Source organism: Halichoeres trimaculatus, unplaced genomic scaffold (assembly GCF_033239565.1).
Source record: "Halichoeres trimaculatus isolate MK-OKI-2021-1 unplaced genomic scaffold, fHalTri1.1 fHalTri1_scaffold_8, whole genome shotgun sequence".
NCBI lineage: Eukaryota > Metazoa > Chordata > Actinopteri > Labriformes > Labridae > Halichoeres > Halichoeres trimaculatus.
In genome coordinates, this window is record NW_027437186.1 from 24330665 (window position 1) to 24355888 (window position 25224).

The following is a 25224-nucleotide window of genomic DNA, read 5'->3' on the forward strand; positions in this document are numbered from 1 at the left end:
TTGGAAGACAATTGATGGTCATACACGCTTGATTATGACTGACTTTGGCTAACATTCCCTGTTTTATTTTATGTCACAAATAAAAAGAACTTAAAAGACATTTATTCAAATATTATGCTTGTATTATGGCTGAGACGCTCCCTGAGTTTTTCATACCAGATGTTTATATATATATATATATATATATATATATATGTATACGCACACTAACACATAGCCATCAAACTTCAAAGTACATCTTCAAGTGAAATGACCATTGTGACCATTGATGAAAGACTTACAACCTGTGGATCGTCATCAGTGTCTCTGCAAGCTTCACCAGTATTCTCCTTTCTTAGCCAGACATATCAGCCTTGCCCTCAGAGCGTCTGAGTCAGTCAAGGCAATTTGGAAGGCAGCCATGGGGCCTCAGAAGATAGAGTCTACATTATGTGGAGATAGCAGTGTGACATACAGACACAAGATGCCTCACAGAGAGCCAGGCTGACTGACAGGAGCCTTTCCGATCGTATATAACTGCCTGTCAGTCTGCTGCTCATCGTCTGGAACCAGCCAACATGGCAGGAGAGCAGTTCTCCCAGGGGGATTTCTCTTTCCAGTGGCCATGGTAAACAATACTCTTTATTAAATACATTGCTTGCTCTTGGCTTCAAGCCATTACCCAGGATTAAGCTCAGTTTAACTTCAAGTTCGCATTTAGTTTGGGGTTTAAAGCATTGTCAGTATTTACTCCAGATCAACCAACTGGAGATTAGCTAAAGCAGTGTGTATTTATCTGGTTTGTTTGTCAGAGACCTGCAGCGCATGTCCTTCCCCTGCTCTCTCCTTATCCCAGCAGGCTCTGTTTAAATGCCACTGAGATGTCAGTCACCTTTACAGGCTAAATGTAGACTGCAGTCTCAGGCTGCACACAGAAGTCTCCTCTCTTATTACAATGTCATCTCTGGTTTGGAGCGTGGCGACAAAGACTCCCTTTCACAAGCCGCTGCGTGTCTCCTGAGTTCGATTAGCTAGGAATTCCACTGTTCCGGATGGGAGGCTCTAGAAGCCTCGAGGCAGATGAGAAGTCAATGACGAAACGTAGCTCTCCCCTTCGTTCACTTTGAAAACACACTCAGTACTGTACCAATGTCAGAGTCAAGGTGCTCTGCTCAAAGCACCAGAACTCAATTTCCTGGAAAACGATACCACTTCTGCACAGAATGTCCTCAGAATGCTTTAATTTCATCTTGAGATACATCAGTGGAAAATGATGTATAGAAAAGGAATCAAATCATTAGGGAAATAAGAGACTGATATGATTAATCTGTGATGCATTTAATCACTGGGTTTAGTTGCGGGCAAGAAAGACAGATGCTTGACTCATTGCTTTAATATTTCAACTGCCAGACTCTTCAGTGTCCTTAAATTATGAATGTTGTGGTAGGTGAAAAGGTTGGGCTTTGTCAGTGTCTGCACACATTAAGTTAAAAGCATATACAATGAATATTATGTGCAATTTAATCTTATGAATACCTTTATCACAGACATATCATTGTCAAATCAAACTGTACAGATACATTGAGGTTAAAAAATACTCTAAACTTATCATCCAACCTCCTTAGAACTCTTGTGTCGCCAGTTTAAATCTGTTTTTCGAGAACACATTTAACATGCTTAAACAACAACAAAAAATCAGTTGCACAATAGCTAAATCAGTTTCAAAGTCACATTTATATGCATGTAGAGCTGTCAGTGTCTCGTTTATCTCTGCAGGATCTGGTCCAGTAGTCTCTGTGAAAAAAACAACAACAATCCTGCTGTTATCTTTCTTCACGAGCAAACAGATCAAACTTCTTTTGCTCTCACACTTCCCCTTCTTCAATCTCTTAAGAGGAGCTCTGCATCACACAGGAGCAACTCCCGCTGCCAAATTGGCTTCCACTTCCATCAGCCTGAGGTGTCCAAGCCCAGGTGGGGGGAATAATTCTAACTTAGCTATCTGAGCGGACACCCTGCTATGCAATCACCCTCCTCTTACAGTAGCACCCAACAGCTGGAATCTAATTTCAGCCAATGTTCAAAAACCAACCACCCCTTAGCCATACAAAATCAGAACCCACTGTGACTCCTCTCTGGGCCATGTGTGTGTGTGTATTGGAAAATTTATGTTTCTAAAGCACACACTCATTGTTTCATATGGAAGACTGCTCTTTTTCTCCAATCTCACTGTGGTTGAGCCTGGCTAATAGCTTCATTTTAGGGGTGGTAAGGTCACCAGTCCCGCCTACTCAATTTCTCCAGGAAAGAAAATGTTCTCTTAAAAAGCAATTGGACATCATAAGCTCTGCACTCGCTGTCAGTAAACCACACAGCATGGATTACTGTAGACTCACTGCTGCCTTAAGAGGGAAAAGGTCAGAGGTCTGAGCAGGGGTGTGTCTAGAGTGTGGCCTCGGGGTGGCATTGATTCACCATCAAGTCGTAGTGCTGCCCCATAATCCTTTCCTATGATTTGCTATCTCTCAAGTCATAGGGGTGGCTTGTCATCAGTGAAATATTAAACATCTTAAAACAAAGTGCTAACTTTCATTGTATTTCCATATACCATGCTTTTCTCTGTAATTGTTACAGCTACTTTTGGAGCCTGAAAAGATAGGATCATATCTATGGTAAACTTATATTGGTGGTTAAAGAAGATACTTTTTGTGAGAAAGTTTCTCACTGGTCTGTCAGAGCATGTCATTGTGTACTTTGTGTCACCCCTGCATGAGTCGGGGCCCTTTCTAGGCCACCTCTGTTTAAAAATTTGGCATGCCCCTGGGCTGAAAGCACAACCTCAACCTAAAAAATCCAAGACCTTATCATCATTCTTCGTCTTATTTAAAATAAAAAATGAAAATATCTTATACCTGCAGATGTTTTCTGTCCCTGCAGTGATTGTCTCATCATTTGTAAAACACTGAAAACATCTCCTCATACTTTCTCATCTCATCTGGCTGACAGCAGAGTCATTGTCATGGTGAGGTTATTATAGGAGGAGTGTGACCGAGGGCACGCTACAAGTAAAGCTGGATTGATCTGTGCGACATAGCATGTCCTGAATATATCATTCATTTTCCACCTACTGCTCACTGTTAGGTGATGTGGATGCTTCCCGGTGAATCAGCTGATAGGAATGTCAGCAGGGAGTTAAACAAGTGATATTTGACTCATTTATTAATGTGAGCTTTGGTTTTTTACTCAGTGCTGGAGGCAGAACTGACACAGTGAAATCAAAAGAGAACTTGGCTAAGTTGTAAAGTAGAGAGGATCAGAGTTTCCTCCTCTGAAATTAAAGAATACACATCACAGAAGAGTAAAAGATTATAAGAGTGGACGGACTATAACACTGACCACACACTTTTTTGTTGGAAGTCTAACCTCATGAATGACAGGAGATTTTGTTTTAGTAGAGAAACACTGACCTCTACTGGATGAAACCATGTTTTATTTTATGCCCGTGAAGTTTACTTTTACAGCACATATCTAGAATTTTACATTTGGGTTACACTAAGAACTAAATACACATTATTCAAAAAACTAAAAATGTATTTACTCATAAAAATGGGGGAAAATACTCTAAACCTTTGAAAAAAACAGACTTTGTTCAACATTTCTGTTACAGTATTATAATATGATATCATTTGTAATTGGTCGAGTTTATATATCTTTATATTTTAGTTTAAGTCTCCACAAATGTAATTCAACATATTCTATGTTTGCATTCGTATTTTATGGCGTTTCCCCTTTAGATTGGTTTGTTAATGGTTTGATATTGTACAAAAATACATTCCTTCACACTAGAGGAGATATTGTGAAACACTGATTTAAAAAAAATTTTTTTTAGTATCTTTGCACGTATACCTGAGTATCAAGAACATCCAGTAGTCCACAACACATGAAACTGAGCAGCTATCTCTTTTGTTTGTGGTCTCCCAATCACAATCTGACAGTCAGTGAGAGTCATTGTCACATACCTGATATGTTCTGGTATCACACACCTTCTGGGCTAATTTTTTGACAAGTCTGACATTGTTTTTTGCACATATTACGACTTTACTAATGTATACTTGTTCTGTGTTGCCTTTCCTTTCCAGGTGAATCTAATGATTAGTTATCAAGCTTCACCTGCTGTAAGTCACTTCAAAGTCCATTTGCTCATAATTTAGTGATTTGCATGTTTTAAAATACTCAATTTTCTCTATGTCATAAAAGTTTTATATGTGTTTCACTGGACTTTTCTTAACCTCTAGGGCTGCCTTAAGTTGGGGCTTAAAACACAGGAGTGTGGAGTGGGGCAGGGTGAAAAGGAGCTCATTTAAAGAAACATATATCAAAGTGGACGGTTGTGTTTAGGGTTGGTTTGATCAAAACCTTCTCTGGTGCTTTGTCTGCATTATATTCTAAGCAAAGTGTGGCCTAAGCATTTCATTTAGACCACAGGGGTGTGTTTTAAATAAGTATAGTATTTCCTCTTTAAAATGTGTTTTTCAAAAAATATTTTTAAAAAAACCCATTTACAAATAATGAGTTTATATAACACAACCACATTTTTTTCCTGAAGGAAAACAGCCTTAAAAATTGGTAATAAGGTATTTCAGTGCTAAAAAAGTTTTACCTAACGACTGACCACCTTCTGAGCAGAAAACAACAAAACCACAATATCTAAGAGCTACGCCACTTTCTAAAAACCACCAACTGCAGAGTGTAACAGCATGAGCTGCCTTCATAGCACAGGTAAAGTGTAGTGCTATAAAGTGACTTTTATGTCCAGTGATGTTTTGCCCCATTCTTAGCAAGTGGTTGTGTTCTCTGTCCAGCTGAATAAGTAATAAAAGTCCCCAACTGTACCTTTTTAAAGACCTCTGCCCGCAGTCTGTTGGTCTCTGATACAGCTCTCTTTTTCGCCTCCTCCTTTTTCTTTGTCACCTCTGGCAGCTTGTTGTAAATCCTACAGACACAAGAAAGGCAAATTCATACCGTGGCTTGGGAATCTGGTATCAGAAGTGTCAGGGTGGCTGAGCTGTGCCAGCGGATTGGCATACAAGAGATGAGGTTTTAGCTAGCGAGGCCACAGCCGGCAAAAACCTGGATACACTGATAAACAGGTCGCACACAGACTCCTTTTTCACTCCCACAACTACAGCCAATTTGTTAAGAGATCCTTTGAGTCAGATAGTGTCCTGTTTGAGAAAAACATTACAATGGGCAGCCATCATCTGATCAGGTGTGCCTTTTCAGATAAAGGGAGAAAAAAAAGAGGGGAAAGAGATAAGGCGAGCAAAGACTACCTCATATCTTCTGTCGAGACATTTGGCCATCAAAAAATCTATTGTATCCATACTGTATGTGGGCGTGTGGATGTGTATTGTGTTTGTGCAGAAGCCTGGGCATTTGGCAGACATGACAAACAAGCTTGATGAATTGTGCTGAATCAGAAATAAAGAGAAAAAAAACAAAGAGGGAGGAGAGACAACGTGACATCGTCTGGAGAACTCACCGTCTGGACCTCAGTTGCATCTCTTTGCCTGATATAGACCTCTCTCTAGGCTTGAAAAGGTTATCTGGGACATGCATGCACACACACACACACACACACACACACACACACACACACACACACACACACACACACACACACACACACACACACACACAAGAATAACAAATCAGTATTAATATGTAAATTAACACAGAATATGTTAATGAACACTGAGGGATGTGTGTGATCTCTCTTTCCCAGACACATACACATTTGAGCATTCACACAAACACCCGCAGAGGGACAAATAAAAAATCCAAACACAAACCATACAAAGCCTTATCCATTCCTGTTAAGTCTGACTGCTCTGTCTGTCACAGGCTGGACTGAAGTGCCTCTCAGGTCAACAGCACCACGAAGCTCTGTTCATAATTAGACTTCAGACTTCAGTCAGAGATCAGTGAGAGCTGTTCAAGGTTCCAGCAGATAATACCATGACTCCTTCATGACCTTCCAAAACTAAGTTGGAGCCTTTTAATTTCTGAAAGTGACATATCTCAATGAGCTTCCTACCTAATAAACATCTGGGTATTTCTCACATTCAAAATTGAAAGCACAACGATTCTTCATTTGCAACTTTTTTGGGGGATGGATATTTATCGGCTGTTAAAGTTTCAGTCTTCTGGGACTGACAACCAGCCGAGTATAATGGACAGTTAAGCATTGGAAGGGTCACATGAAAGAAGTAGGGAGAAGTGGGGTGAAGGTTGATCCACTGGAATGTTTATGTTACATGTTTAAAGCTCCTGAGAGTGTTTTTTCACTAATTGAGAAACAGACTGAAAAAACATTGATGCCTCTTTATGACAAGTTTGAACCAACAAGAGCATCAGCAAGCAGCTTGGGGAAAAGTTTTCCATTTTGACAGAATTCACTTGTCTGGCAGGCCTAGTATAAAAGAAAAACATAAAAACTGTGCCAGACTGTTTGCTCTGAAAATACAGAAAATAAATCACAATCTACACTTTTATGAATACCAAATGTCATAGCAACAACTTTAAAATACACAAAGTTTGATAGGTGAGTGTTTTTTTTTTTTGTTGTAATGCTTTTCTGCAAAAAAGCTATCTAGAACATCACAGGTTGCTTTTACACCTCGCTGGTGACCAACACTAGTTTAAAACTGTGTTTCTTTTTTAGTAAAAGAAGTGGTTTTTCCTGATGACTTTTATGCTCCTTACTAGTTCCAGTTCTTTTTAAAGTAGTCTCTCTGCGCTGTTAGATTTCATTAATTTTATCACTTTTTTCATTAATGTGTATAATACAAAGGTTTCTCTCTCCTCTGTGACAAATGCTTGTTTATTATAGTCTGCCCTTGTTTAGCTCCTGCCTGCAGCACAGTTTTACTTTATGCTGAATAAAAAAAAAACATTTGTGGCAAATAGAAAACCTCTCAGAGATCATTAAATTCTGCTCTCAGCTTGAGTGTACCCTCCTAGCATGCAGGACTGTGGTGAAAAATGTTTTCAGTGATCTGCAATACCAGATAACGGCCACCAGAGAGCAAAGTTGGATAAATGCCACTACACTATAAAGGAGGATTATATGCAAAATCCTCTCCTTTTCCCACAGACCAGCTGAGGTTATTGAGGTTAACAGGCATAATTTGAAAAACAGAGCACTGTTCCTTTAAAGCCAACATGATTCATAGTGACTTGACCCCAAGTGCCTTGTTTTCCTGTCCCCAGCAGACATATGGGCTAAAATGCTGTTTCTCTTAAGAAACTCATATATCCACTGAAGGAGTGTTAATCCCAACAGTGCAAGGATTTTCTGAAGTGATGCAACAACGGATTATAGATAGTAAAAGATCGATTTTGAAGACCAGGATCTGCTTTTTTTTTTTTTTTTTTTTTTTAAATCCCAGGATACTCTCTCAAAGTGCTAGACTGGCTTTTTGTTGTCATCACTAGAGTGAATACCATAGACCCACTTCCACAAGACTGAGCATCCTCCATTCCATGACTTAAAACTGTAAGTATGTTGCTCTGGTCATGTCCTATAGCAGATGTGAAGCCTTCTGATTGGCTGTCGAGTGACCAGGAGACATGAGGTCTGATTTATTCAAGAGGTTATTTCTGCTCAGCCAGGTTACTCCTCTGCTCTTACCACTAAGTGGATCCGGTGTGGTGCACTTCTTCCTTTGTCTGCATCCCTCCTCCCTCAGGTCCTGCACCAGGTCTGGACTGGACTCCTGCAGCGCTCTCCTCCTCATAGTCCTCTGCTCCAACCTCCTCACCCGACCTTGGGATCGGCTGATGAAGTCTGGCCTGAAGAGCTCCAAAGCCTCCTGGGGAGGGAGAGAGAAAGGTGGATACAGTAAGCTTCATGTTGGCAGGACCAGAAGAGTACAACTCATAGACACTAATCCAGCTGAAAGAGAGGAAAAATCTTTACTGGGCTGAAATCTATTCTGAAAATATCCTTAATCTATTCCTTAACCTTGGAGAATCCTCTTCACAGCCTTGTAATAGCTAGGAGGTGCAGGCAACACGGTAATATTATGCTCAGCTTTAGTGGGGATAAAGGTAAGAGAGCTTTTCTCACAGGGGGAATCTGAATCTTTTAGAAAAGCCTCACAAACCTCCACAGATCTTTACCACCTCACGACGCTGAGATGTTACTTTAACTCGGTTGAAAGAAAAACTGGATCAAATAAAAAGAGGAAGGCGGAATGAATAAAAAAAGTAAATTGTGTAATTATTAAGATTTCTCCTCTACTTGGCAGCGACTGCGACAAACACCAACGAAAGCAAAAGTCTCTCTGAGTGTAAAAATCTCTCCCCCAGAGATCCTGCTGCTGTTGTGATAATGTTTATTCCAAGAGTAAACACATCAAGACTTCCTCAGTGTGTATGTGGGAAATGTTAATTGAAATAGTCTTTCATTCCTTTGGTTTTAAAGCTCCCATACGATACGTACACTCAGGTTTTCATTTGGTGATAAAGCTTGAGTGCTGGGATTGTGTAAAACTCTAGACTCATATAAATGTTTTTTGTGTTTCATTCATCAATCACTCTACTTATCCCTTGATTTTTCCCTTTAGTTAATCCAAAGCAGAGGAAAAAGTCCTGTCAAGACTAAGAAAGCATCATTTCATGTTGAATGTTAAAATCTTCACCAAGTTAGTGAGCAGTTAACTGAAAGCCAGGCACACACTCAACAACTTTTATATATTGATTGATATCAAAATCTCGGGGAGGCCACACACATCAGGAAATTTCTGACAGTTTGGGCCACACACAAAATGATTCTACAAGACCTCTTCACCACACATTGAACATTTGGAGCGTCAGGTCCATGAAATCTCTTTGTTTGTGCAATTATTGTGACTTCAGAAGTTAAACACAAAGGAAGATCAATGTTGTCCTGGCATGTTTTCTGTCATTTGGCAACAAAAAAAGAAGAAAACTATGTGTAAACAACACCACAAGCTTGTCTTCATTTTTGGACTTTACTTCTAGCTCTGGATAAAGTCTTCTTCAGATTTGCTGCTGTGCTTCTGAGCTTTAACATCCGCCCTACGATGCTTCCCTCCTTGCTTCTTTAATTGGTCATTGCTGGTATTCCATCAGAGGTGGTCTCAATAGGGACACCTCCAGATCAGGGTGTCTCTGACGAAGTCGGGAGCAGTTAAATGATCATTTTTACAACACAAGCTTGAGAATAACTTTAAAAAATGATAGTTATGAAGGCTGGAATTAGGTCATGCCCCCCTGATTGCTGAAAGAGGCAAATCTGTTTTAAAACTGTCATATGTGTTGCTATAGCAAAAGTCTGGATGTTAATGATAAAATTTGTCACTGAAACTGTTGCCCGTCACAATGAATGAACATAGAAGCCACGTCATATAGGGTAAAGGTTAATGAGCTATGTTGATAAAGCTTTCTCCAGTCTTCTGACCACTGAAACAGCTCTTACATTACATGTCACATTTACACACGGATGCTGCCATGTGAAAAGGCCATCATCATCAACCAATCCCAATCACATGCCCACTGCACAGCACCCAGTACAGTTCGGGGTTAAGTATCTTGTCTAGGGACAATTTGTCAAATGGATAAAAGAACCTGGGATTGAACCCTCAACCTTCAGATTGAAAGACAACCAACTCAACCACCAATAGCCTAAATATACCAGATATGTTTTCGGTCCAGCTCCAATCCATTGCGTGTTGACTCTGTACGCCAACTCACACTGACTGTGTGTTCAGTCCAGCATGTTGCAGGACTCTAAGACAGCTGGAGTTGTGAGACCAAGGAGTTCCCGCACTTCCCTAATCTACTGATAAGCCTCTACTTGTTCATAATGGACTATACAACCTCCAACCTGTTGATCCCTGGCCTGGCCTGACTGTGCTCTGTCAGATTGCTGTTATAGTTGAGCTAAATGATCTGGTTTTGACACAGTTTGTTTTATTCTAGAGTTCCTTGGCTGTTTGTTGGTAGTTTCTGTGCATGTCTTTCTGTCCCACTTGATCTGTTCTATGGTGAGTTGACAAGTCACAGCTCTGGCATCCTGAAAAATAGGATTGTAACATATTAGCTGTGACCTGTTGGAGCTGAGATGCAGACAGACTGCAAGTGGATCCAGTTGAAGTTGATGCATTGACTTCAATTGAAACCTATTTGATCTGGTGCTGTGATGGAGCAGAGCCAGACCACAGGCGCATCTGGTGTATTTGGGCTGTAAGCCACAGGCCCTCCCCAAAACGTCAGCATCGCACAAGAAAATCCTGGTTTTCTACCATGAAAACCCGTTTCATCCTCTTGTAAGTGTAAAAACACACTGGTGATGCATTTTGACTCTTCTTGCAGCTGTGCTTGTTTTTGTTGTTCTCCTCTGTATGTAATGGCAGATTGCATATACTGCCAACTGTGTCAGAGTGTAAAGAAGAACAGCAATATTAATAATTTTTCTTCAGAAAATATGTATTGTCTAAATAATAAACAATAATAAAATATAGGCCTGAAACATACTCTACGTGACCATCACCCATGTGTCTTTATGTCTTTTGGATATGGTTTTCATATACTGTAAGTAATAATATAATGCTATGTGTTACGTTGCAAAAGTTATGAGAAGTTTTAACATTTTTACAAGACAGAGGGACAATCTGTCATAAAAAAAATTGTCACCTCTTGTTGAACTGTATAAGTTTTATTCCTGGATCATAACATCCATGTCAGGTCAGAAGATGTAGCAGTAAATGGGACTTAATAGACATTTAATGGACCTTTCAGTCATATCATGTGGCCTTCATCATGTATACGCTTCACTTGGAAAGACAGGTTACAACCTCCTCTTTGTGTATGATCACTTGTTGTGCCATGACCCAAGGTTATCAACTCATCCCACATAATAACAGCTGATCCATCTTCATGACAACTCTATTCTGTTGTTGAAGGCCATAATGTGAGTTTTGAAGCTGCCAAAGCAACAAGAGGTTCAAGTTAGCAGCTGTTGTGCTAACGCAGATTTTTTTTTTTATGCCTTTCTTGGGAGGTCAAAGTAAGGTTTGCTTTGAAGTTTCCGTTTTGCTTGTTTGTTTCTTTGAAGTTTTTATTTAGAAAGAAGATCAAGGTCAAAAAAATGTTGCGTTCTTACTTTGAGGCTGAGAGTTTGGGTTGCTTCTGCAAGAGAATCAGCCTTTGGTCTCGACAAGTTCTCCAGAATGAAAACTTTTTGAGGCTCTGGGGTGCTGTCTCCTTTGTGTGGCTCCTTTGTCTTGTTGCTTTGTGTTTGCTTGCTCCAGGTTCTGGAGTCCACTTAAGAGATACAGAGAGACATTACATTAGTGTGAAATTGTATTTGGTATGTCAATTCTTTACTACCTCCGAACAAGAAAATGAAAGTTGAGTAGAAGGCAACAGGAAGATAGTTTTGCAAGGGAACAATAGTTTGAGGTAGAAAAGTGTTTTTACAGATTATTAATATTACTCTGATGCAATCCACACGTTTTTATGATCAGGACAAGCAGAAAAACCTTGATCTGACCCTACCCAACAAGAGAAAAAGACACAAATATGAGCGTGGCCTATGAATAATGTAAAACATGACCCTTTATTAACTCTTCCCCATAACCTTATTCCTCTACCTTTTGAACAGCAAAGCTCTCCCTTGACCGTTTTGACCATGACCATGCAGCATGTAGATGAAGCATCACACAGCGCACACCAAAGAGGTAATGTCACCGGTCAAGTTACTGCCTCAGGATATTTCTCGCCCTTTATGCATCAGTATAAATGCAGCACCCAGTGAAGCAAAACAATAGCGTAAAGAGGAAAGCAGAAAAAAATGCTGTTGGATGGTGTGGAAGATGTCGTAATGAGAGGAGAGAGTGGTTGAATAATTAATTAAGTGTTGTGTTGCAGTTGTTCGCTTCATACAGCCTATGTTACTGGAGAGAAGCCAGGTCTGACTCTGAAGCCACTTCAGGCAGTGACTTTGCAATTTTCTGTCCTTCTGTCTGTCAAATCTACAGCCACCACTGGCAGGGCCTACTCAATGTGCTCAGTACATGTAACTTTCTCTTCACATCGCAACTTATCACTCACAGCGAAACCAAAAGTACCTAATTTCTTTTACTCATGCTGCTACCTTAAAATTAACTTGAAACATTTGGTAGTAGCAGAGCTGCTGTTAGCCTAGCAGAAAGATTATTAAAGAGACAGCTAGCTAGCTAGACAATTTCTTGGGCAGGTGTGGCTAGTGCTTTTGTCACATGTAGCTTTTATAATAAAGCTTTTACTTAGGGTCAAATAACAAGCACCAACACTTTAACTAGCTTAAAATATACCCTTTTTTGCAGTGTTGAATAGAAACAGTGCAGCCAAGTGTAACGCTAACAGATTAAGTAGCTTGAGGCTTTTTTTTATTTTTATCAAAGTTGGGTTTGTGCGGTTGGATGAAGGTATTAGTGAGAATTTATGTAGTTGTAGCATTATAGTCTGGTACTACCTCTATGATACTGCACATGAGGTACTTTGCATTAACTTTGATTTAAAGTAGTAAGTAGTAAAATGAAAACAGCCTTGCTGTAGCTAGCTAATTTAGCAAAGTTGCAGGAGCCTATCTTTTACTTTTCTCTGGGATCTGCTTTGTCATAGTTAACTTTGACTTTACTGGACCAGCTAGTTGGATACCTTATTATATCTCCATCGAAGCTTGCTTGACATTGTATTTTTTATTATTTAAGAAGTTTCATTCAGAATATCACGTGAGTGGTGTAAAACTTGGTCCTTTGGCAATGGTATGCTGTAATTAAAATGGTTTAGCACCAAGTGTGAAAGAGGAATTCATTTTGTTGAAAATGCCAGACTTTAAAAAACGAAGCATGAAGCAGTCTGTGGAGAATGTGTACAGCCCCTGATATTTTTCCACAACACATCTTGTTATCGCTTGTGTCACCCTGAAGAGGGCCATGACACTTACAATTAAACAAGAGGTTCCTCAGCGGTATCATCCAAATTACATTTCCTAAAACAGCTCTCAAATGTCCTTGATGTTATCTTAGGTTGTGTACCGAGAGACTCAGATTATTTAAAATCATGTAAATCCAGTCTATCTTTAGATATCTGCAACACACTGTTAATATATACAGTGCAGTGGCTGATGGGTTGTTTTTCAAGAAGGAATAAATTAAAGACTCTGTTTAAGTCTGCAGATGTATGAGGTCTGTGAGAGCCAGATGGGGTTTGTTTGAAAAATGTGTACAGTGAAAGATCTGCTGTGAGTGGGTGTGGTTGTATTTACAATACACAAGGTACAAATGAAAAGGTGAGAAGTTGATTGAAACAAATAAAACTCTGCCCTCTTGGGGCCACCCTAGTAATTCTTTCACCTTGCCTTCAGATTCTTACCTACAGTTGCTTTACAGGTCACAGAAAGGAATATACGGATAAATTGACAGGGACACTTTAGATTTTCACTCCTAAAACAAAGAGAGTAAAAGAAATTCATACCTCTATGGGTGTTAAAGGTGCACTGCCTTTGCTTGATATTGCTCTGGACAGGGAAAGCTGCCTCATCAGCATTCCCCTTCTGCCTCCCAGCTGTAGTGTGTGAGTAGCTTGGCCCTCTGAATGACAATAATCCTGAAGTAGCACCATGACGATGTTGTGTGTCTGAACCATAGGCATTTCTGTTAACACCACAAGCAGGTACTGTTTTTTCGACCTTGTCACCTCTGTGCTTTAGTGGAGGGACTCCACAGTGGTTTGAATTACTCTCATGCTTATTTTGTTTGTAACTGCCCGATCTCAGTCTCCCATAACCCAAATTCATTTTGGCTGATTTGTTATTTGAAGATGAGCTGCGACAGGATGAACCACAGAGGCGAACAGAAAAGGTTGACCTGAACACAGTGGGTTGACTTCCTCTTCTTCCACTAAGGTCCTTGAGGGGAATACAGAGGGACTTGTCCAAAAACACAACAGAGCTAGCTGACCTCAGAGGCACCTCCAGATGTACACAAGACCTGAAGGAAAGCTGAGAGGACAGATCCATTAAAGAGCCATACATTGTGCCCTGCTTTCTGCTGCTGTCTGTGTAGCTCAGTCTGTGCCGAACAAGTTGTACTTTCCTCTTTGCTCGATCTCTCAATGCCAACTCATCAGCTGGCGAGTAGGCCTGTCTGAAGTCATTTGGGGTTACGATGTTGGGATTCTGTCTGCACATATCCGACTGGGAGCTGGAGACTCTCATTCTGCTCACAGGTAGGGACAAGGTTCCTCTTCCAAAAGTTACCTTCGGTGCGGTGGAAGCCTTCGCAGGTTTTGTTGGAGCTGATGGGTACACAGGTTCCTGTGAGAAGGAGAATGATGGCAAAACCTTCCGGGTTGCGATGGTAATAGAAGAAAAAGCTGCCTTTGGACTCCCTCCAACCACATCTGGGACGCTTGCTGTCCTAAACAGGCTGGAAACACCACTGTAAGACCTTCTTTCTGCAGTCTGAGAGTAAGCAGATTGTGTTATTGCTCCAGGAGACACTCTCTCCTTCTGCTCTGGCCCCCGCCACACGCCCCATGACAGCACATTCCTGTGCACTGAAGCAGTAATATCCTTACTCGAGGCCTGTGGAAAGACAAAGAAAAAGACAAAGCCTCATATCAGAAATGAGCTCAAAGTGTGCAATTGACTCCTCTGCAAACTGCAAGGTTCTCAACTCAAAATTAAACCAAGAAAGACTACAAATACAAAGATATTAGCCACTGTGAAGTCTTTGAGGGAACTTATTAACTGCTCTTCTCTGCGTGACTTGTCTTTTGAGATGCTGTTGGTGCCATTACTATTTGTAATTTGATGGGAAACAATCTGTGACAAATTACTAAATTTTCACCCATATTGATCCTCCTTAAAAACTAACACAATACACTATTATTACTGACTTTTGAGTTTTCAGAAATCCAACAATCTTTTAACTGCGGGTAGATCATTGGGTTCTTCCTCCCCCCTCTGTACACAAGATAGATGTCTGCTTAAAATATTTCTTTTTCTTCCATTTGAAGGACAAACTAATCTTTCTCAAGCAGCACTTGAGTCGACTCTTATTTCTCAGACTGAAATACCAGGAGACTTTTTTCACAAATGTTTTTGGTTAATGAGGATTTTTATCTGTTGCTTGAATGTTAATGTAAGCCTGAGATGCTAATCGTAGCTGGAAGACACGGCTGAGTTAGACAAGCTGTCAAACATATGCTTTTAAGGTTTTCCTTAAATAATGAGACATTAGGTTCAACAAAATATTAATCATTAAGATCAGAATGCTCAAGTATAAAGGGGTCAAACAAAATAGTATGGACCAAAGCAAAAAAAAAAAAAGAAAGCCAGATAGGAATGCATGATTTTTAGGCCGTATAAATTACCTATAATAATAATACAGAATGATTCAATAAAAAAAAGCAGTGATAGTGGCTTGCATTTCTTTCTTAACCTTTAAAGTTTCACACAGTAGGTGGTAGTACGAGATCTCAGCACACACTAAAGAAAAACTACTTCAGTTGGAGCCAAAATGGCATCACAAGTGTGGATGTTTTTCCCTTTTTTAGAAGAAGTCGACACCACTACATTTTGCCAAATGTGCCTTGAGTCTGCTGAAACAAGAAAACAAGTCTCCAAGCTTTTGACACTAGAAATTTAAATGACGCTTGAAAGGTTGCCATTGCAACAAAGTAACAATTATGCCAAAATTGACAACAGCATCAGTGACAAACATTTTCCCATGGACAGGTTGGCTATTGACATTGGTCTTAACCAAAATCCTACTTGAGTTTAATTTGTTGACATGTCTGATTTGACAGTTTGACAAAGTGTTCAATCCAGATTCTCTAGTAAAATGGTCTGAGTGTAATATGATTTCAAAGCATTTTTTCCCCAATAAACCCAAGCTATCATTTTTTTTAATAAACTATGCATTATGACCATCTTCAAAACAATAATATGCAAAAAGTGCAAATAATCTTGTAGTTTTCTGCTATTACTTTTGGTTATTTGTACCAATGTGTTTCAACCTGAAATGACCCCTTAAAGCTAGGTCAGAAAATGTGTCAGTTCCTGAGACCACATATTATAATGGCATCACAATAGTGGGGCGGAAAAGACATGCTAACAGACAAAAACATGTTTCAGTTATTGTTTCCAAAGATCATTAATCATTATAACTGCAGAAGTGAAACAGTTATATATATATATATATATATATATATATATATATATATATATATATATATATATATATATATATATATATATATATATATATGTGTGTATATATATATATATATATACATATATATATATATATAAACTACACATCATAGTTGAAGTGCATCGTTAAAGCTAAATGAATAACATTTGTATCGTTGCCCAATTCAGCTTATTACCATGAGTGAGTTTGACCTCTTAGGTGTTCACCCTTGATCCAGATCAAAATTCAACATAAATTGCTCACATGGTTGATCAGAAAGCTGTGTGTAACATTACGCTTGCTTTGTCCAGCTTAACAAGCATTAATAGATACTTAAAGTATCTTATTGTTCGAGGCAACAGCATTTACATCTCCAGGTTACAAATAGGGGTACACAGTTAGGCAGTTTATCTACTCAGTGTTTGCATAACGTGATTACAAGACCTTAGATTAAGTACATCCAGAGTCATTTACCTCATTGATATTGTGTGTTGATCGGCTTGGGGACGTCCTACTGCAGAAACCCAATGACATTTACCAGCTGTCCTCTACTTTTTCATCTGCAGGAAGAAAACAGAGAGAGCAGAATTTATTGAAGTGGAGGAGCTGCAACTTTGGATTTTAACCAAGCTACACCCAATGGAATAATGATTTCAAAGGCTTCCTTGATTTGAAAAACAGATATTTCTTAATGCATATGGTGTCACATGGCTCAGGAGGGAGACTCATCCGTTTGATTTACACTATAATAGTATAATAACTTTTCCAGTCATGATACCCTTAGTGCACAGTTCCCAGTATAGCCAGGTAAAGCCCAATAGTCAATAAAAGTGAGTTCATTACAGATGGCACAAATCACTCTGAATAAACTCTACGGGAACACAGAGCATTCATTCTGAGTTACACAATGCCACAGTGAGACCTTGCAAATTGAAGTCATGTTGTTGGCCTGTTAAGGTGTTTACGTGAATGGTGTAGTGGATTTAACACAAGAAAAGTAATTATGTTTACTCAGTCCTTCACTTCGAGGTGAGTCACATGGGATGAGAACGCAGGGTTCAACAACAAAGCCCAAATAGAAATTTATACATTCTCAGTTTCACCCTGTTTTTGTCTTTGATTTTTTTTTTTCACCCAGATGGAGAGTGTAATTGGAGAAGCGGCAGCACTGTTATAATGTGCACTTTATAAAAGTGGGGTGAACAGGAGGATGTTTGAGAGAGAGAAAGCAGGGACTCTGCAGCAAAAATCAGCCTTAAACAGGGAATAAAATAAGGTTTCTATAACATACACAAAAACAAAGGAGAAAAAGATTTAAGAGGGTCTTTAAACTTGTTTTCTGACATCCATCCATCCATCCATCTAGTATTGCAAAGAAAAATGCAAATTTACCTGCATATAAGTTTGTCTCCATTACAACAGACGGGGGACAATTTGAAGGACAAATCCGGGTAAATGTGTGTGTGTGTGCGTGTGTGGCAGGGGGCGGGGGGTTGTTGTTACAGATGCTTCCAAAGGGAAGCTCACTGAATTGTTTAAGTATGGAAATGATGCAAATCATATGCAAGTGTGTGGCCTTCACAGTCATCAGATCCCAACTGAAGACATTTGGGAAGACAAGCTTGTCAGTTCCCAATGCCACAACAGAGGATATATTTAGAAAGAATGGTGTTTGTGCATGTGTTGAGTTCTGAGGGTTGCAATATCTGCACCTCTGTCATGCTTTCTCTTTATCTCGTGGCTCTGCAATACTCCTCCAGGTCACATGAGGGCAGTGTGGTCTCTTTGATACTTCTGGTCCTGCTAGGTTTTTTTGCAACTGAAAAAGTGCTATGAAGCCCCAAAGAGACTTTGAGTGCTACAGGTTTCCTTTTGTCACACAGCAACTATTACAAGGAAGACAAGAGACAGAACGTTGAAGGTGATGACATGAACTTTCAACTTTTGGTGATTCAGCAAATGTCAATGGAGGAAATACACTGAGCCAACCAATCATCACTTGGTTGGGTCTATGTTGTTTTGACACAAAGTTACATTTAGAAGGAAGAGCAGGCTACTTGTCAAGGTTTCAGTGTTGAAATAATGACTATGTGGACCCATAGCGAAGGCTTTGACATAGAAGTATAAACCTGGCTTAAAAACATAAATCGTCCTTATGTCCACTAACTTATATTGTGACAGGATCACCTTCAAAATTGTTTTCAATTATTAGATTTAAAATTTCACCCTGATCCCATCTGTCTCCAACATAGAGGGGTTTGGCTTTAGGACCTGTATAGCTTCCACCAAAAGGAGAGTTCAAAAAGTTTTTGCATCATTATTGAGGAGCTTTGTGGTTGTCCACTGTTTAAGACATTTTATGCTAAAAATTGTTTTTAAAAAGTCTTGTTTTGTTTTGTTTTGTTTTAATCTACAAGTTATTTTTTTCACTATACTCTTAACATACATTGGAGTGAATACAAAAAAGTCAATGAAAGAAAAAATGTCAAAGGCATTGCCTTACAGTCAGTTGCCAAGAGCAGTTAGAGGGTTCAGTGTATTGGTTCAGAAAAAGGTGAACTGGCACCTCATCACTTGCCTCTTGAGGGTTTCCAGTCCAAGTCCCAATTAGGCTAGGCCTCAGCCAAACATAGTAGCTTGTGTCCCTCTTTTAAACACAAAGCACTGCACTACGTTACGCTGGATGAATAACTGTAGAATTGGTGTTAATCCCTTATACACAGTCTTAGAATATGTAATGCTTTCTTAGCCTAGCCTCACACATCTCCTGCTGGGTAACAAGCTAAAACCTACCAAGCTAAGTTCTCAAAGTTCTAAAAAAGGATGGTCTTGATGTCTTTTCAATGGTACTTTGAAAATGTGTTCCAATGAAGGGACAGAAAGAGCTTGGGACTGAGAGCTTTTGACAGGCTAAGAAACTCCAACAGTGTTAAATGAAAAATGGGTAATGTCCCCAGTCTTGTCATGATATTTGTTGACACAAACATGCCCCTTCCAAAAAAAAAAAAAAAAAAAAAAAAACCCAACAACAAATAACAAAAAAAAGAAGAAAAAAAGAAAAAAAAACCTGGCTGTACAGTGGAGAACTAAACTTTATGCACAAACATAATTCTCTGTGAGAGATAGAGAGAAACCTGCAAGGTGTGAAGAGAAAAAAATAATAAATATGTGTGTTTGTGAAGGAAACAGATAGAGTGACAGCATACAGAACTAAACAGGGTTTGTACTTGGCTGATGTGACCATACGGCTATTGTTGCATGCATGGAACCCGGTGATTGAGTAAACCTTTGTGCCGCTGACAGTGCCAGGAACAGAGAGGGAGGCCATGGGACCTACAGTTGGTTAGGCTGTAGACAGGCTGTGCAGAACTGTGGGTTTGTGAGAGATAAACCCGACAGCACAGAAATGTGGCTCACTGAGGAAACTCTGGTGAGGTGATGCGTGTGTGCTTGTGTTTGGAGTTTTCTCGGTCTCCCCCCTCTGAGTTTGGGCAAGTCTCTCTTTTGCCCTGATCCACTTTTGCTCCAGCACACCTGCTGCTCATTACCCTCATCAAGGACCTGCAGGTACTTAAGCTCTGTGGAGGCTGCAGTCAGAGTATTCCAGCTTCCAGGTATTACGACCGACTCAACAGTGATCAAGTATCGCAAATTTCTAGTTTCCTTCAAGTTTTCAGTGATTAATTGTTGTTCTTCCTATCTCCCTCCAGTGCCTCCACGGGCCTACAGCCTCACAGCCCAGTCTCTGCCACGCTCTCTCCCTGGACACTCACCTACCTCCGTATGCCTCTTAACTGCACTCAGGACTCATTCCCCTTCACCCTACTGGCTGCATTTATATGCAGTCAGCAACTCTTTCATATTAAGAATATAAGCAATAACCCAGATGCCCATACCCAGCTAAACACCAACGACCCTTTTGAAAAAACAGAATATGCCGAACACCCAATTGCAAATTTTTTGCATACTGACTACTACGTACTAAATTACGGCCAAAATAGTAGGCACTGCTACTGTAGTTGGCAGTTTGGAAAAAACAGTTTTGCTCTTTTGAGTACAGGAAGTCAGCCATGCTTCTGCTGTTTTTGTTGTTGCTTCTGTTGCTATGGATACAGGGAGACAAAGACGGAAATGACGTGCATCGTATCATGACGTTCTCCATGTGTTGAGATGTTGTCCCTGCGCCGCTGTTTTAATTGGAGTACCATGTAAAAAGGAATAACCCTGTTTACTCTCACATATTAACGGGTTGTTCCAAATGTTTCAGAAACAGGAATAATGACCTCAACCTGAATATTGACTGCATGTAAACGAAGCCACTGTTCACAATAAAACGCTTTAAACTGCTTTCTCTGCCTCTGCCTTCTTTTGGGTCCAGATTGACTCACATTGTGAGATCTGGGACTAAATGCTCATATTCAGATGTGTCGTTCAGCTCAGGTTATTTTTATCATTCTGGAGTCTTATCATCTTGTATTTTAACTTAATGCTTTGCACTCACTGGCCACTTTATCAGGCACACCTGTCCAACTGCTCGTTAACGCATATTTCTAACCAACCATTCACATGGCAGCAACTCAATGCATTTAGGCATGTGGACATGGTCAAGACAATCTGCTGCAGTTCAAACCGAGCATCAGAATGGGGAAGAAAGGTGATTTTCGTGACTTTGAATGTGGCATGGTTGTTGGTGCCAGATGGGCTGGTCTGAGTATTTTAGAAGCTGCTGATCTACTGGGATTTTCACGAACAACCATCTCTCGGGTTTACAGAGAATGGTCCAAAAAACAGAAAATAGTGAGTGGCAGTTCTTTCGGCTAAAATGCCTTGTTGATCCCAGAGGTCAGAGGAGAATGGCCAGAGCTGATAGCAAAGCAACAGTAACTCAAATAACCACTGGTTACAAGGTTGCAATGTATGCAGAAGAGCATCTCTGAATGCACAACACGTCCAACCTTGAGGCATATGAGCTACAGCAGCAGAAGACCACCGGGTGACCCTCCTGTCAGCTAAGAACAGGAAACTGAGGCTACAATTCACACAGGCTCAACAAAACTGGACAATAGAAGATTGGAAAAACGTTGCCTGGTCTGATGAGTCTCAATTTTTGCTGCGACATTCGGATGGTAGGGTCAGAATTTGGTGTCAACAACATGAAAGCATGGATCCATCCTGCCTTGTATTAACGGTTCAGGCTGCTGGTGGTGGTGTAATGGAGTTGGGGATATTTTCATGGCACACTTTGGGCCCCTTAGTACCAATTGAGCATCGTTAGAACACAACAGCCTTCCTGAGTATTGTTGCTGACCATGTCCATCCCTTTATGACCACAGTGTACCCATCTTCTGATGGCTACTTTTAACGCACCGTGTCATAAAGCTGGAATCATCTCAGACTGGTTTCTTGAGCATGACAATGAGTTCACTTTTCTCAAATGGCCTCCACAGTCCCCAGATCTCAATCCAATAGAGCACCTTTAGGATGTGGTGGATGGGAAATTCTCATTATGGATGTGCAGCCAACAAATCTGCAGCAACTGCATGATGCTATCATGTCAATATGGACCAAACTCTCTGAGGAATGTTTTCAGTTCCTTGTTGAATCTATGCCACTCAGGATAAAGGCAGTTCAAAGGCAAAAGTGGGTCCAACTTGATACTAGAAAGGTGTACCGGTGAGTGTATGTTTCTTGTGTAAGTTATACACAGCTCTAGCTTCCTTTTTATTTAACACGTAATGCAAGGTATATTTTCTTCTGCACACACTCATTATTTGGTGTTATATCACAGATCATAGACCGCACATGCTATAGGAAGTCATGCCCTTTGTTTATTTCATGTACCTGTTACATGCTGGTTTCTATATTACAGCAATTTGTCAGACTGAGTCAAGCGTGCTGTAATGGTCTTGCCTGTGGGTCACTGGAATTTGGTCACATGGGACTTAATCTGTTTGAATTCACAGCAGGAAAACATACCAGACAGTAAGTTGTACATACTTAGCTTTCATTCTCACCTAAGCCTGTGGTAACAGCAATGAATGCTGTACAGATAAAAAACTGGGGGATTTATTAACATCTAAAGGTGCAGACAAGTCTGTTTGGCTTGGGAACATTTTATTGGTTCTGCCTGTGAATCTAATACAAGTGGTGTATTCATGGACTAAAGCCATAAATGCTGCATTTATTGTCCTGACATTTTACACAAACTTATATTGACTATTTTTATCACCTTCAGGTTGTGTTTTTAATGCTGTTTCTCTTTCTGTTTTTGCAGAAGGCTTACAGAGAAACTAATTGCTCGACTTTTTCTAACCTCAGGTGACCACATTTTTTGAAAGATGTAGCAATAACTAAGAGCACAAGAGTTTATGAAGAGAAAGTCTTAGTAACAGTATGTGTTGATAACCAGCTGTTGTGTTATTATTTTCTCCAGGCTCTCTAATATTCGACACCAATTTTATTTATACCACTGTTTGTTTCGTCCACAAGTCCTTTAAGTAAGAAGTCTCACAGTTTTCAAGTAGATAATGAAAACAGACTAGAGATGATGATACTGCAGCTACCAGCAACCACAAGGATATATAGCCAGACAGTTACAACGGTTGTGATTCCACATTTCCATATCAAAGAGGTCTGCACTGTTGGCCTTGAAGGAGGTCTGCACTCTGAGATTCTTTTAAGTACACATATATATTTATCTTTTCTAGTAAAGCACTACAAATTTACTGCTACACAGACCAAAATAAAACTGTATATTTGCTGTCCAATGTATTGTTGATCCCCCTTACCTGATAAAGCAGTGTATCAAAGGCCCAGGCATTTACTCCGACTCCTTACTTATATTCACTTCTTTCACAAAACCCACAGTCGAGACCCTCTTGTGCTTCGCCGGAGTAAAATAGATCCTTGCAGTCCGTGAGTAACAAAGAATGCTCCTTGGTATTTCCTCAAGCCCCTGTGGAAACTCCTCTCAGCTGACGAGGGATCAAGGAGCAAAGCACAGCTCATCAACCAAGTCATATTTTTTATACAAATAACCCTGCGAGCCCATGTTAGCCACCTGAAGGCTGAGAGCTGAGTATGCTCATCAAATAAAAGAGAAGGCAGGTTTGCGTCCTTGGTAGAAATGTAGCTATGACTTCTTTCAAATACTTCAGCCAGTCTTGAGTTTCTGTTAATTCATCACCCACACACATACCTCTGCTGGACTGCTTTAATATGCTGGTTAAACAACAGCCAACATGGATGTTTAAAGCTCCCAGCGTCCCCCAAGGCCTTCGCCATGTGAGCTGAATCCTCCAGGCGGGCAGCACTGTGAGCTTGTCAGCCCTTCTCCTCTCCTCCTCCTCCTCTCCCATCCCCAGATCCTGGCTCAGATAGCAGAACAGGTGACTGGCTCTCAGGTTTCACTACTTGCATTATAGGTCCCCACTGCACTAGTTATTAATGGATTCAGTCGCTCCAAACGGCTCCTGTGGTTTCCTTACTGATGCTGCAAAGACAAAATATATAAATAGAAATATAAAGTAAAAATGAGGAAGTTTGCTGCTACTTTTACTTTTTCAAATGCTTACTCAAACTTGCACTTTCTAAAGATTTCCCCCACAGCTTTTTCGATAAAAAAAACACACATATATCTTCTTGGAAGAGGTAGACCTGAATGTGGACAAAAGAAAAAGGAGGGTAAAGGCAAAACTATAAATAAACGTCGAGATATGCTGAGTATTCAACCTGCTGTTTCTGCAACATTAAAATTCACACGGGGGCGCAGTAAGTTTACACTTTCTGGATGATAAATTACCTGGTTAGTCAACTAAAACAGTAAAAACATTGAGGTATATTTCACTCTTGTCGTGACTCATGACCCGGTGGTTATGCTGATAGTGAATGTAGCGAGGTGTAGCTCAATGACTTATATCTCCGGCCATTAATCAGAAGGCATGTGCTGCTGTGCTTATAAATAGTTGGGCATAGTAAGTGTACACAGTAATCATTCTGTATTATTGCAGAATAAATGGGATAAGGACACCTTATTAATTATAGGCAGATTTCTTTTATGTGATTTCCATATTTCAGTTGTTGTATTAATCAGTTTCCCCTAAAATCAAGCGATTAGCTGTCATTTAGAGCTAATGAAATTAGAGCAGTGAAATTATTAAATTTTCTCATCTTAAAATGGCTAAATGATTTTGTTGCTTAATAAATTATTGTCATAATCTCAGCCCTACTTCACAGGCACTGTGGCTGTGAGCTCAGCTGAGTCTCCTTTAACCACTCGTGCAGCTACCTCCCCCCGCCTCACTTTTTAGACCCCTTTATTCCCCATTTCAAACCCTGCTACAGGTGAAAGCACCTCACAGGATCTCTAGGAATAAAATAATAGCTGCTATTTCACTCTAATGTTGTAGTCAAAGTGCTGTGAAGAAAAACTGTGATATAGGGTTTTCTCACTATGCCTCCAGATAAGTGTAGGGGACTATACTCTGAGCTAATCCTATTAAAATTCTCATGTTGTGCGGTATGCCTTGGTAAGTCTTCCAGCAATGTCCCTTTTCATTTGACTGCCACTGTTTCAAGTTTCATGGGGGATTTGTTCAATCAATAGTGTGCTCTACTGCAAAGTATGTTCATTACACAAAGCTTGAGCAGTTTCTTTTTTTTTTCTTGTACTCTGAAGGGTCTTTTTTTCCACATCAGAAACACCGTGAGTATACTCCACTCATTGATTGTGACTGTAGGAATGCTCTTATTATAGTATTTCAATTTTAAGTGTAAGGGTGCAAGGGCAAACCAGTTCTGTGTATTTGTGAAGGATTTATTAATTTGGTAAAAGAGCAGCTGCTTGGAAGAATCTTAATTATACAAATCTGTATCTAAAGTAGTGAAAAAGAAAGGGTTTCACTTTGAGCTTCATCTTATCTGGAAAGGCAACCTCTGATTATTAAAATGTGGCCTATTTTATACCTTCAAGTGT

General features: G+C 39.9%; 1 protein-coding gene and 1 long non-coding RNA gene across 3 annotated transcripts; both read right to left on the reverse strand.

Annotated features, from left to right (window-relative positions):
- Positions 1–1345: 1345 nt before the first annotated feature.
- Positions 1346–14072, reverse strand: LOC141795529 (uncharacterized). 2 transcript variants are annotated; one of them, XM_074676447.1, is made up of 6 exons: positions 13528–14072; positions 11171–11331; positions 7673–7853; positions 5522–5585; positions 4885–4972; positions 1346–1773 (listed from the first exon to the last, which is right to left on the reverse strand). In XM_074676447.1, the coding sequence occupies exons 1-6, from the start codon at positions 14069–14071 to the stop codon at positions 1744–1746; spliced, it is 1068 nt and encodes a 355-aa protein (XP_074532548.1). In that variant the 5' UTR covers position 14072; the 3' UTR covers positions 1346–1743. The 2 variants fall into 2 exon arrangements, with proteins under 2 accessions (XP_074532548.1, XP_074532547.1); XM_074676446.1 differs by having other exon boundaries at positions 4873–4972.
- A 101-nt stretch (positions 14073–14173) lies between these two features.
- Positions 14174–23243, reverse strand: LOC141794696 (uncharacterized). Its single transcript, XR_012598548.1, has 3 exons — positions 23039–23243; positions 16725–16810; positions 14174–14638 (listed from the first exon to the last, which is right to left on the reverse strand). It is a non-coding gene; the product is annotated as an uncharacterized LOC141794696 (long non-coding RNA).
- Positions 23244–25224: the final 1981 nt, after the last annotated feature.